The sequence below is a fragment of the Salvia hispanica genome, chromosome 5 (genome assembly GCF_023119035.1).
Source record: "Salvia hispanica cultivar TCC Black 2014 chromosome 5, UniMelb_Shisp_WGS_1.0, whole genome shotgun sequence".
In the NCBI taxonomy this organism is placed as follows: domain Eukaryota; kingdom Viridiplantae; phylum Streptophyta; class Magnoliopsida; order Lamiales; family Lamiaceae; genus Salvia; species Salvia hispanica.
In genome coordinates, this window is record NC_062969.1 from 4290852 (window position 1) to 4302454 (window position 11603).

At 34.1% G+C, this 11603-nt stretch overlaps 1 protein-coding gene across 1 annotated transcript; it reads left to right on the forward strand.

Moving 5' to 3' along the window:
* The first annotated feature begins 1998 nt into the window (after positions 1–1998).
* Positions 1999–3769, forward strand: LOC125187536 (6,7,8-trihydroxycoumarin synthase-like). Its single transcript, XM_048084146.1, has 2 exons — positions 1999–2943; positions 3027–3769. Exons 1-2 carry the CDS (start codon positions 2059–2061, stop codon positions 3636–3638), a joined length of 1497 nt encoding a protein of 498 aa, XP_047940103.1. The 5' UTR covers positions 1999–2058; the 3' UTR covers positions 3639–3769.
* The last annotated feature ends 7834 nt before the right edge of the window (positions 3770–11603 follow it).

The following is an 11603-nucleotide window of genomic DNA, read 5'->3' on the forward strand; positions in this document are numbered from 1 at the left end:
TATATAAAACATACTACTACTATTTAGATAAATATTGATTATCTGCATTATTCTTATATATTGCATATATAGCTAATATATTGGATGTGTACGTGCAATCAACGATATTATCAAGTAGTTATTTCACTAAATGCATAATGTAGAATCAAATTGATTGCTAGTTTTTTGGCGATAGTGCATTCTTTTCAACTCAATTCTATTGTGAATTCTTGGATTATGATATCATTGGTGATAGATTTAATAAGTACTAGCCTTATATAAAATATACCGTTTTAGATAAATTTTGATTATCTGTATTATACTTATGTAATTGCATATATAGCTAATATATCATATATGTATGTGCAGTTGACGATCTCATCAAGCAGTTATATAACTATATGATACTCCGTAATACTTATATACAGGGACGAACCTACAGTGGGCCAAGCCGCCGCTCCAGCAGGCAGTGGTGGACCCAAGAATTTTATATTGGGGGTGCCAAAATGACATAACAAAAAATGAAGAGAAATATAAAGAAATTAGGACAAGAAAACGTTAAAAATGGTGCCAAAATGACATAACACAAAATAAAGAGAAATATAAAGAAATTAGGACAAGTAAACGTTAAAAATATAGTACTGTTAGGCTCAATGACTCGAACTCAGCTCTCAAGTTTATGAAGTTTTTAAGGTAGATACCCCCACCACTTGAGCTGATACTATATTACGAAATTCATAGATTATATATGTGAATATAATAGTTAAAGTTGTTGGGGGTTCCAATGCCACCCCACCCCTCCATATAGGTCCACCACTGCCAGCAGGGGCTTGGCCGGCGCTGATCGGTTGTCCCTGCTTACGTCTATTTTATGTTGTTTACAAAAAGGGATGAGGAAAAGAGGGAGGGAGATGATAGAAGAAAAAGATAAGTTAGAAAGTAGTGTATCATTAAATTTATAACGGTGTTGGGGTCCACTATTAATTAAAGAGTAATTAATTCTTTGTGTTTTTCAAGAGAATTGGAAAGTACTACACATAGAAGTGTATAATCGAATTTGCAGTATTTTAATGTTGACCCTAAACCCCACTGTGGTTGTCCCTGCTTATATCTATTTTATGTTGTTTACAAAAAGGGATGAGGAAAAGAGGGAAGGAGATGATAGAATAAAAAGATAAATTAGAAAGTAGTGTATCATTAAATTTATAACGGTGTTGGGGTCCACTATTAATTAAAGAGTAATTAATTTTTTTGTGTTTTTCAAGAGAATTGGAAAGTACTACACATAGAAGTGTATAATCGAATTTGCAGTATTTTAATCTGTGAAATGATACCTAAAGCTAATTTTCTTGCATTTACAGTTTAATACTTGAGTTTATGTTTAACAAATATTTTGCATATCTCCATAATATCCATAATATCGCAATTTGTGTATTTCTATTTGTATCTCTATTTCAATATATTAAAATATTAGAGTACTTAGTAGTCATTTAAATAATAAAAAAAATGTCAAATGGAGTATTAGTTAATTTATTTGAAAATACAGTATTAAATCTTGAATTTTAAAGTTTATTAGAATGCTTATTTTTCCTTATTTAAATAGTAAAATATTATCGTTTTAAACATTACCGATAATTGAAAAAAATTGAAAATTGCAATGTGATATTATGATTTCTAACATTATGAGACTCTCCAATTATTTTACTAAATTTTATAATTTGAATGAGAATTATCTCATATAAAAATATATTAAATTTTGTAGTTTAAATATATCATGTATTTGAGTTTTAATCACTTTATAAATTTATTAAATAAAAGAGCTTAAAATACAAAAATATTATTTTAAATATCTATTTATTTATAATCAGAATTATTTTTATGGATAATTTTAGCACCGACTTATTTACATTTCTAGTTCCGTCCCTGCTTATATAGTATTGCATATATAGCAGATATATCGGATATGTATGTGCAGTCGGCAATCTTATTAAGTAGTTATATAAACCTATATAGTATTTTTTGCCTATTGTGCGTTTTCTTTCAAAACAATACTATCTCAATTCTCAAACTACCCAAAACATGATGTTTATTCTCTTGTTTTTCCTTCTCCCAGTAATGATCATCTTCTACTTCCAAGCACAAAAATATAAACATGCCACCAAACTCCATCCACCGGGGCCAAGGGGGCTGCCGTTCATCGGAATTCTGCACCAGTTCAACGTCCGATCTCCGCACACGTACCTCCGCCGCCTCTCCAACAAGTACGGCCCCGTCATGTCCCTCAAGCTCGGACTACGGCCAGTCGTTGTGATTTCCTCAGCAGATGCCGTGAAAGAGATCATGAAATCACACGACGCCATTTTCTCCAGCCGCCCGCTTCTTGTTTCCCTGCAGAGGCTCACGTACAACGGCCTAGATGTTGCGTTTTCACCCTACAACCAAGTGTGGAGGGAGATGAGGAAAATCTCCACCATCCATCTCTTTGGCGCGAAGCAAGTTCAATCATCTCAGCCTATTTTCAAAGATGAAGTGCGGAAGATGATGGCGAAGATTGCTAGAGACGCATCTTCTTCCACCGTCGTTAACTTGAGCGAGACGATGTTGTCGCTTTCTAATAACTCTATATGTAGAGTTGCGTTTGGGAAGACCTATGGAGATGAAGGCTATGGAAAGAACCGTTTCTTTGATCTTCTTCGCGAAATGCAGTCGCTTCTTGGAGGTTTTTTTGTGGAGGATTACTTGCCTTGGTTTCGATGGGTTGATAGATTGCTTGGTATGAATAAAAAGCTTGGCAAGAATTTTCATGACATGGATTCTTTCTATGAGGAACTGATTGAAGAGCATATGGATCCGAATAGGCCAAAATCTATGGAGGGAGACATCGTTGATATATTGCTAAGGATTAAAGAAAATGGAACGACGTCGTTTGAGCTTACACTGGACCACATCAAAGCACTACTAATGGTATGTATGTTAATGTAATGAATATCGTATTTGGTTAATTAATTTGAGTGAACATATTATGACTATTGTAGCCTTGTTTGCAGAATATAATAGCCGGAGGCAGCGACACGGTTTCAGCTGCGTTAGTGTGGGCGATGGCCGCGTTGGTGAAGAAGCCTTTGTTGATGAAGAAATTGCAAGCGGAGATAAGGCAGTTGGCCGGAGAGAAAGATTTGATCGATGAAAAAGACATAGAGAAACTTCCGTATTTAAGGGCAGTTGTGAAGGAGAGTCTGAGGTTGTATCCACCAGCTCCACTGTTAATACCACGAGAGACGACCAAGAAATGTAGTGTAAATGGTTATGAAATCGAAGGTGGAAGTACTGTGTATGTCAATGCTTGGGCTATTGCAAGAGATCCTGCGATGTGGGAAAACGAGGATGAGTTCTTGCCTGAGAGGTTTTTGGAGTCTGGCCTTGATCCAAGGGGCCAGACTCCGGAGTTGATCCCGTTTGGATTCGGGCGAAGAAGGTGTCCGGGGATCGGAATGGCAACGGCTGAGATGGAACTCACATTGGCAAATGTTGTGGGCAAATTTGATTGGGAGTTGCCGGTTGGAATGAAGGAAGAGGATATTGATTTTGAGGTTTTGCCTGGAATCACAATGCATAAGAAGAATGCTCTTTGCCTCCTTCCCAAGCTCGTGATAGCATAGATCTTTGTAGACTATCTACTTACTATAAATGTCTAAGTAAGTAATGTTATAAACTAGGCTCTCAAAATGTTCTAAACCCTGTGAAATATTTCAATTATTATGCAAAAGTTATAACTAGCTTGTATCGTTTACTTGTGGTTAGTAATGAACGGGTTTTGGAACCTAATAACTTGTAGTTATCCCTTAGAATGTCCAACTAGACATTTATTTTGTAGTATTAATAATCATAACTTTCTATATACTAATCTACAAGTTTCCCTCGTGTGGGAAGCCTATTTCCAAATACATAGAGATATGAGGTGAGAAAACACTTATAAAAACATCCCTAAATGTGCATGATTAATTTATTCAATGCATGCCACAACGAATAGACTAACAAATGGGGTGAGAAAATAATTGATAAAAACTTTCCAAATGTGTAGAATTTACTTAAGTACCATATCTCACAAAGTATAATGTTTTACATATTCAGGGGCCAACTTAAGTATGGATCATTGTGAATTTTAGCAATTGCTTATTCTTTTAATTGTTCATAAATTATTTAGATGTCTGTAATTAAAAATTGTTTTTTATTAAAAAAAATCAGCAGATAATGCTTGAGGCTCGCATTCCAAGGAATGTCGGCAATGAAACCACCTCAATGGTTGAGCGTGCTACATGCACCACGTATGTCAGGCGAACTGTCGTCAGTTTTCCTTTTCACATGAGCTGTCTCATACCGTCAGCCCATACAACGCCGCTCGCAACCATGATCACATATAAAAGTAGGACCCACAATCCACTAACTTTTTCAAATCACTTTCCATTACATTTCTTAAAACCCGTGCCCGGTCAAACCGGGACGAATTTTCGTGAACGGATGGAGTAATATATTAGCTACAATGCAAATTTAATCATCAACTAATTATTCAAGTTGTTATTTGTATAACTATAATGTTGAATTAATTGCATACATGGGATAGACAAATAAAACTTTGGCTTAAGGCAACAAATTGAAATGGACAAAAAATTAAAATGTACACAGTACATATCACTCCCAATTTAGGCACTCGTGACACTTGATGTAGAACCAATTTGGTTGCTATATGTATTAAATACTAGTATTAATTTACTCAGAGCGTATGCCAGAATATACTAACAAACAGGGTATGAAAATAATTTATAGTAGTACTAGTGTCGGTAATGGCACCATCTAAGTGGATTCAGCGAGCGGTTGCTAGTTTTCCCTTTCGCGTGCGCGGTGGGCTGTCTCATCCCGCCCAATATTCTAAGTTATTAAAAAGCATAGTTGCAAATTGTAAAGTATTATCAAAGTAATCAAGAGAAAGAAAATAATAGCAATTGAAAATTGTAACAAAATAGATAAACATATCGTTTAATTAATAGCACATATGAATCTGACTACAATTAACTAGAAATCATGCATTCCATATAACTCTAAGTTTCAATTTGAGAGAGAAGACATAATTACCATATATTCTTCATATCAATGTTGTACTAGTATTTAATATTGATATTACCGAATATACTTCATATAAGTATATAATCCAAAATTTTAATTATATTTTTATATTAAATGCTCAACCCGTGGGCTAACCCGCAACCCATTCGGGCCAGCCCGCATAACCCGCTGACTCGAACGGGTTAGCCCGTATAGCCCGCTTCTGAATATGGGTTGCGATTTTTCGACCCTAACCCTATGATTTTACGGGGTAATTCGGGTCGACCTGTGAATTTCGGGCTAGATTGACATCTAGGCCTGAAAATTTAATCTGCGGGTTTCGGGTATTCCCGACCCAGTCCCAATACCCGACGAATTATGGGTACCCGAAACCCGAAATAAAGGGTTTGGGTACGGGGTTGGGTAGTTAATGTTAGGATTTTTCGGGTTTAGAGTACCCGAAACCCGTATTAGGGTACCCAACTAATACCCGATTAAACCCGATTAATTATGTATTTGTGATAAATTTTTTTATTTGGTATAGGACTATGGCTCGTAAGGTAAATCTAGGGTAACTTTATTTAATCACATGTAGATTTATGAATTTTTCGTATGCATCACTTTTTCAAGTTTTCTTCACGCCGCTGCTGTTGCTCTCTTTTTGCCGTTTGCTCTCTTCTTTACATTCGTGTTCGGTTCATGTTGCATTATTTATGTTCTTAATTGTTATCTTTAGAAAATATATAGTTAATTAGTGGGGAGTGATCAATTGCTAACTCATCATTTAATTGCTAACTGCAACTAATTCAAGGCCATAAGATTTTAGAAAACGTGTGGTCTATAATTTGCCACGTGTAATTTTTGTTTTTATTAATTAAATCGAAAAATATAAAAAAAACTCTTTTTGGATGAAAATGTCAATATAGTGTTTTGAAAATATCAACACAATGCTTTAAGAATGTTAACCTATTGCTTATATTGACATTCTACATGTATTATATTAACATATTTTATATAGTATGTTGACATTTCTGTTGTACGAAAAAATTAAAAAATTTCAAAAAAAATTTCAAATTTTGACGTCGGAACATATGCATGTAGGACATCGTTGGAATCCTTATAAAATTATCTTTAATTTGATATATGTTATATGAATTTAAAGTTTTAGGATTTCTTTTAAAAGTTAGTTATAACTAATTTTGTAGTTAATTGACATTAATACCCCAATTGATATTTTTTGTGCATGATATGAATACTCAAGGGTTGAATGATCTTCACCTTTAATTTAAATATCTAATGCCTATCATTTAGTTGTAGTTAGTAATTTAGGGGTGAGTTAGCAATATAACACACCCCGTTAATTAGTTATCCTTTCTCCATTTTATTTACATGTTCATTTAATGTCTTAAAAAGTTATTTTAATCTCTTTTATAATCCCTTTTATGTTTCAATTTATACCAAAAAAAAATTTATTTTAAAATTAAGTAGCGTCTATCTGTCTAAGATCTATTTTATATAATATAGAATTATAGTCAATAAATAGTACTCCCTCCGTCCCGGAGTATTAGACTCACTTCTTTTGGGCACATGATTTAAGGAATTGATATTTAAATAGTTAAAGTGGAGAGAGTAAAGTATGAGAGAGGGAAAAAGTAGGGGAGAGAAGAGAGAAAAAAGTAGGTGGAGAATAAAATAAGATAGATGCTTTTTGCTAAAAAAGGAAACGAGTCTAATATGTTGGGACATCCCAAAAAGAAAAGTTGGTCTAATACCTTGGGACGGAGGGAGTATAAGTATTGTGTGATCTTAAAAATTTCTATTATCATCACAATTTAATTTATATAAAAGAATAAATTTTAAATATAATAATTCCGGGTTTATGGGTACCCGATTAGTTGGGTTCGGGTACCCGCATCGGGTATTAGGGTACCTAAATTCACATACGAGTCGGGTATTGAGTATGATATTTTTGAGATTTCGGGTTCGGGTACCCGAATTTTCGGGTTTGGATACCCACAAATACCCGAACTTACACCCCTATGACATCACTACTCGTAACTAACAATTAATGAGTCATTGTTATTATTTGTCAAAAGGCGACGAATCGCGGAGCGGATCTCCTAATCCACATTCCCTACTCCAACTCTAATACACACTCACAACTTAATAAAATAATACTACCACCACTTGACCATCACTTATATAGTATAACATTATTTTATTAAGTTGTGAGAGTGTGTATTAGGATTGGAGTAGGGAATGTGGATTAGGAGATCCGCTCCAGACAAATCGATAGCGAAGATTTTTTCAAGAATTAAACAGGAGGAGGAGTATTATTTAATATCTGGGCTACCAAATATTAATGGGCCGATTAATTCTATTCTACCGCTTCAGCCCAATATCAGAAAACAGTAACTTCATCTTCTTCCTTCGGTATTTCACATTTTCTGCAACTGGGCGGCACCCTTACAGTTTCCGGTGGTATTAGTGATCAGGAACCGGCCAAGGCCTCGCTGGCGCGGGGACTTGTCCTACGCTGGTTCCGCCACTGGTTCGAGGCATCCAAATTTTGATTGTTTTGTGTATATATTGATTAGTCAGAATGTACTTATAAATTGGACACTAGAGATCAACGGATATTTGATAAAATTGATACAGTGGGTTTATACGCATAACAAGTCAGTTGATAATTAGACACTTAATAGGGGTAGGCTAAGAATAGTAAGAAATGAGTTATGTTACGCAAATTGTTGAACAAAACAGATGCACGCTATATGCACGTTATATGCACGTACGGGGAAGTACTTGTTGGAGACGCAGTCGATTAATGGGGTTGTACTTGTTGGAGAGACGGCCGATGAACGGTGTAGATTGCCGATGAACGGTGGCGCTGGTGGGTCCAGCGGTTAGTGTTTGCTGGCATGTTTAGATTTTAGTGATTAAAGGGGAGAGATGAGCATAGAAAATTGAGTTGTGAACTCTATCATGATTCATGAACAATTATCAAGCTGTGTTGATTGATATTCATATTTTATATTTATTAGAAAAATTACAATAGTGAGTGTCATGAGTGCCTGAATTGTGAGAGATATGTTGTCAATTAAGCTTTTACACTAACTTTTGATTGTTAATTAGGATTTTTAGGGTGCATAATTAGTTTTTAGCATTAAATTTAAATGTTGTAGTTAGTTATTTATTAAAGGGTCTGTAAATCTTCTTAAGCTTCAATTTTGGTAATCTTATAATTGTGGTCTATTATCGAACATATTTTATACTCCATTAGATAAATTTTGATATGTCTATCCCATGTAAAAAATCAATTCAAGGCTTACAGTTACAGTTAAATATATAACAAATACTCCGTACTAATAATTCATTGATAATTAATCTGCATTATACCAGCTAATATATTGGATGTGTATATGCAGTCAACGATCTTATCCAACAGTTATATATATCACTATATGCATGATGTAGAATCAATTTGATTGCTATTGTTTATCAACACAATAAAATGATGATTCTTCTCTTGTTTTTGTGTCTCCCAATAATCATCACCCTCAACTTCCAAGCACAAATTTATGAGCAAGCCACGGAACTCCATCCAACGAGGCCACCAGGGCTCCCTCTTTGGCGAATGTATTGAACAAAAATAGGTGCACGGTATATGCACGATATATGCACGTAAGTAAGTAATGTTCTAAATAAAGCTATTAAAATGTTCTAAAGCTGAATGATACTTACTAAATATCTGATTTATATTATGAAAGTTACATTTAACTATACGAATTTTTTAATAACTTTTTGGGGGCGGAAGTGAAAGGGTTTGAACTCTAAATTAAGGTATACCTTTAGCTTTCAAAACCACCGTTCCATTAAGCTTGACCTTCATTTTGTATTTAAATCATCACAGTTACTTATACTAATCAATGGATGGGAAAACAATTTATAATAACTTCCCTAAATATGCATGATTAATTTGCTCGAGTGTATACCACAATGAATAATACACTATCAATCGGGGTGAGAAAATAATTTATAAAATCTTCCGAATGTGTAGAATTTACTCAATAATTTCTCACAAAGTATATTTTTTTACCAATTCAGGGTCCAACTTAAGCATGGGTTATTGTAAATTAAAGTAGTAGTCGTTTGTTTTTTAAATAAATTGGATTTTAATATATAAAAAAATATTTTAAAAAAATATTAATTAATTGTAGAAAATGCTCGAATGCTCGCATTCCAGGGCCTCAGTGGCTGAGCGCACAGCACGCCCTAGTCGCTACATGTGTATTGGTTACTATATGCATGATGTAGATTGTAGAATCAATTTGATTGCCATGTGGAGTGGATTTTTTTGGAAATTGTACATTTTTTAACACATTATTATCGTAATTCTTGGATTATGATATCATTGCTGACCGATTCAATAAGTACCGGCCTTATATAAAACATACTACTATTCCCTATTTAGATAAATATTGATTATATGCATTATTCTTATATATTGCATATATAGCTAATATATTGGATATGTATGTGCAATCGACGATCTTATCTGTATTATACTTATGTAGCATATATAGCTAATATATCAAATATGTATGTGCAGTTGACGATCTCATCAAGCAGTTATATAACTATATGATACTCCGTAATACTTATATACAAGGACGAACCTACAGTGGGTCAAGCCGCCGCTCCAGCAGGCAGTGGTGGACCCAGGAATTTTATATTGGGGCTGCCAAAATGACATAACAAAAAATGAAGAGAAATATAAAGTAATTAAGACAAGAAAACGTTAAAAAATGGTGCCAAAATGACATAACACAAAATGAAGAGAAATATAAAGAAATTAGGACAAGTAAACATTAAAAATATAGTACTGTTAGGCTCAATGACTCGAACTCAGCTCTCAAGTTTATGAAGTTTTTAAGGTAGATACCCCCATCACTTGAGCTGATACTATATTACGAAATTCATAGGTTATATATGTGAATATAATAGTTAAAGTTGTTGGGGGTTCCAATGCCACCCCACCCCTCCATATAGGTCCACCACTGCCAGCAGGGGCTTGGCCGGCGCTGATCGGTTGTCCCTGCTTACGTCTATTTTATGTTGTTTACAAAAAGGGATGAGGAAAAGAGGGAGGGAGATGATAGAAGAAAAAGATAAGTTAGAAAGTAGTGTATCATTAAATTTATAACGGTGTTGGGGTCCACTATTAATTAAAGAGTAATTAATTCTTTGTGTTTTTCAAGAGAATTGGAAAGTACTACACATAGAAGTGTATAATCGAATTTGCAGTATTTTAATTTGTGAAATGATACCTAAAGCTAATTTTCTTGCATTTACAGTTTAATACTTGAGTTTATGTTTAACAAATATTTTGCATATCTCCATAATATCCATAATATCACAATTTGTGTATTTCTATTTGTATCTCTATTTCAATATATTAAAATATTAGAGTACTTAGTAGTCATTTAAATAATAAAAAAATGTCAAATGGAGTATTAGTTAATTTATTTGAAAATACAGTATTAAATCTTGAATTTTAAAGTTTATTAGAATGCTTATTTTTCCTTATTTAAATAGTAAAATATTATCGTTTTAAACATTACCGATAATTGAAAAAAATTGAAAATTGCAATGTGATATTATGATTTCTAACATTATGAGACTCTCCAATTATTTTACTAAATTTTATAATTTGAATGAGAATTATCTCATATAAAAATATATTAAATTTTGTAGTTTAAATATATCATGTATTTGAGTTTTAATCACTTTATAAATTTATTAAATAAAAGAGCTTAAAATACAAAAATATTATTTTAAATATCTATTTATTTATAATCAGAATTATTTTTATGGATAATTTTAGCACCGACTTATTTACATTTCTAGTTCCGTCCCTGCTTATATAGTATTGCATATATAGCAGATATATCGGATATGTATGTGCAGTCGGCAATCTTATTAAGTAGTTATATAAACCTATATGGTATTTTTTGCCTATTGTGCGTTTTCTTTCAAAACAATACTATCTCAATTCTCAAACTACCCAAAACATGATGTTTATTCTCTTGTTTTTCCTTCTCCCAGTAATGATCATCTTCTACTTCCAAGCACAAAAATATAAACATGCCACCAAACTCCATCCACCGGGGCCAAGGGGGCTGCCGTTCATCGGAATTCTGCACCAGTTCAACGTCCGATCTCCGCACACGTACCTCCGCCACCTCTCCAACAAGTACGGCCCCGTCATGTCCCTCAAGCTCGGACTACGGCCAGTCGTTGTGATTTCCTCAGCAGATGCCGTGAAAGAGATCATGAAATCACACGACGCCATTTTCTCCAGCCGCCCGCTTCTTGTTTCCCTGCAGAGGCTCACGCACAACGGCCTAGATGTTGCGTTTTCGCCCTACAACCAAGTGTGGAGGGAGATGAGGAAGATCTCCACCATCCATCTCTTTGGCGCGAAACAAGTTCAATCATCTCAGCCTATTTTCAAAGATGAA

What these genes read in the sequence shown, in the direction of transcription:
- LOC125187536 (XM_048084146.1), top strand. Translation starts at nt 2,059, where the DNA reads ATGATGTTTATTCTCTTGTTTTTCCTTCTCCCAGTAATGATCATCTTC. An exon ending in ACATCAAAGCACTACTAATG is followed by an intron (nt 2,944 to 3,026) that starts GTATGTATGTTA and finishes CCTTGTTTGCAG; the next exon opens with AATATAATAGCCGGAGGCAG.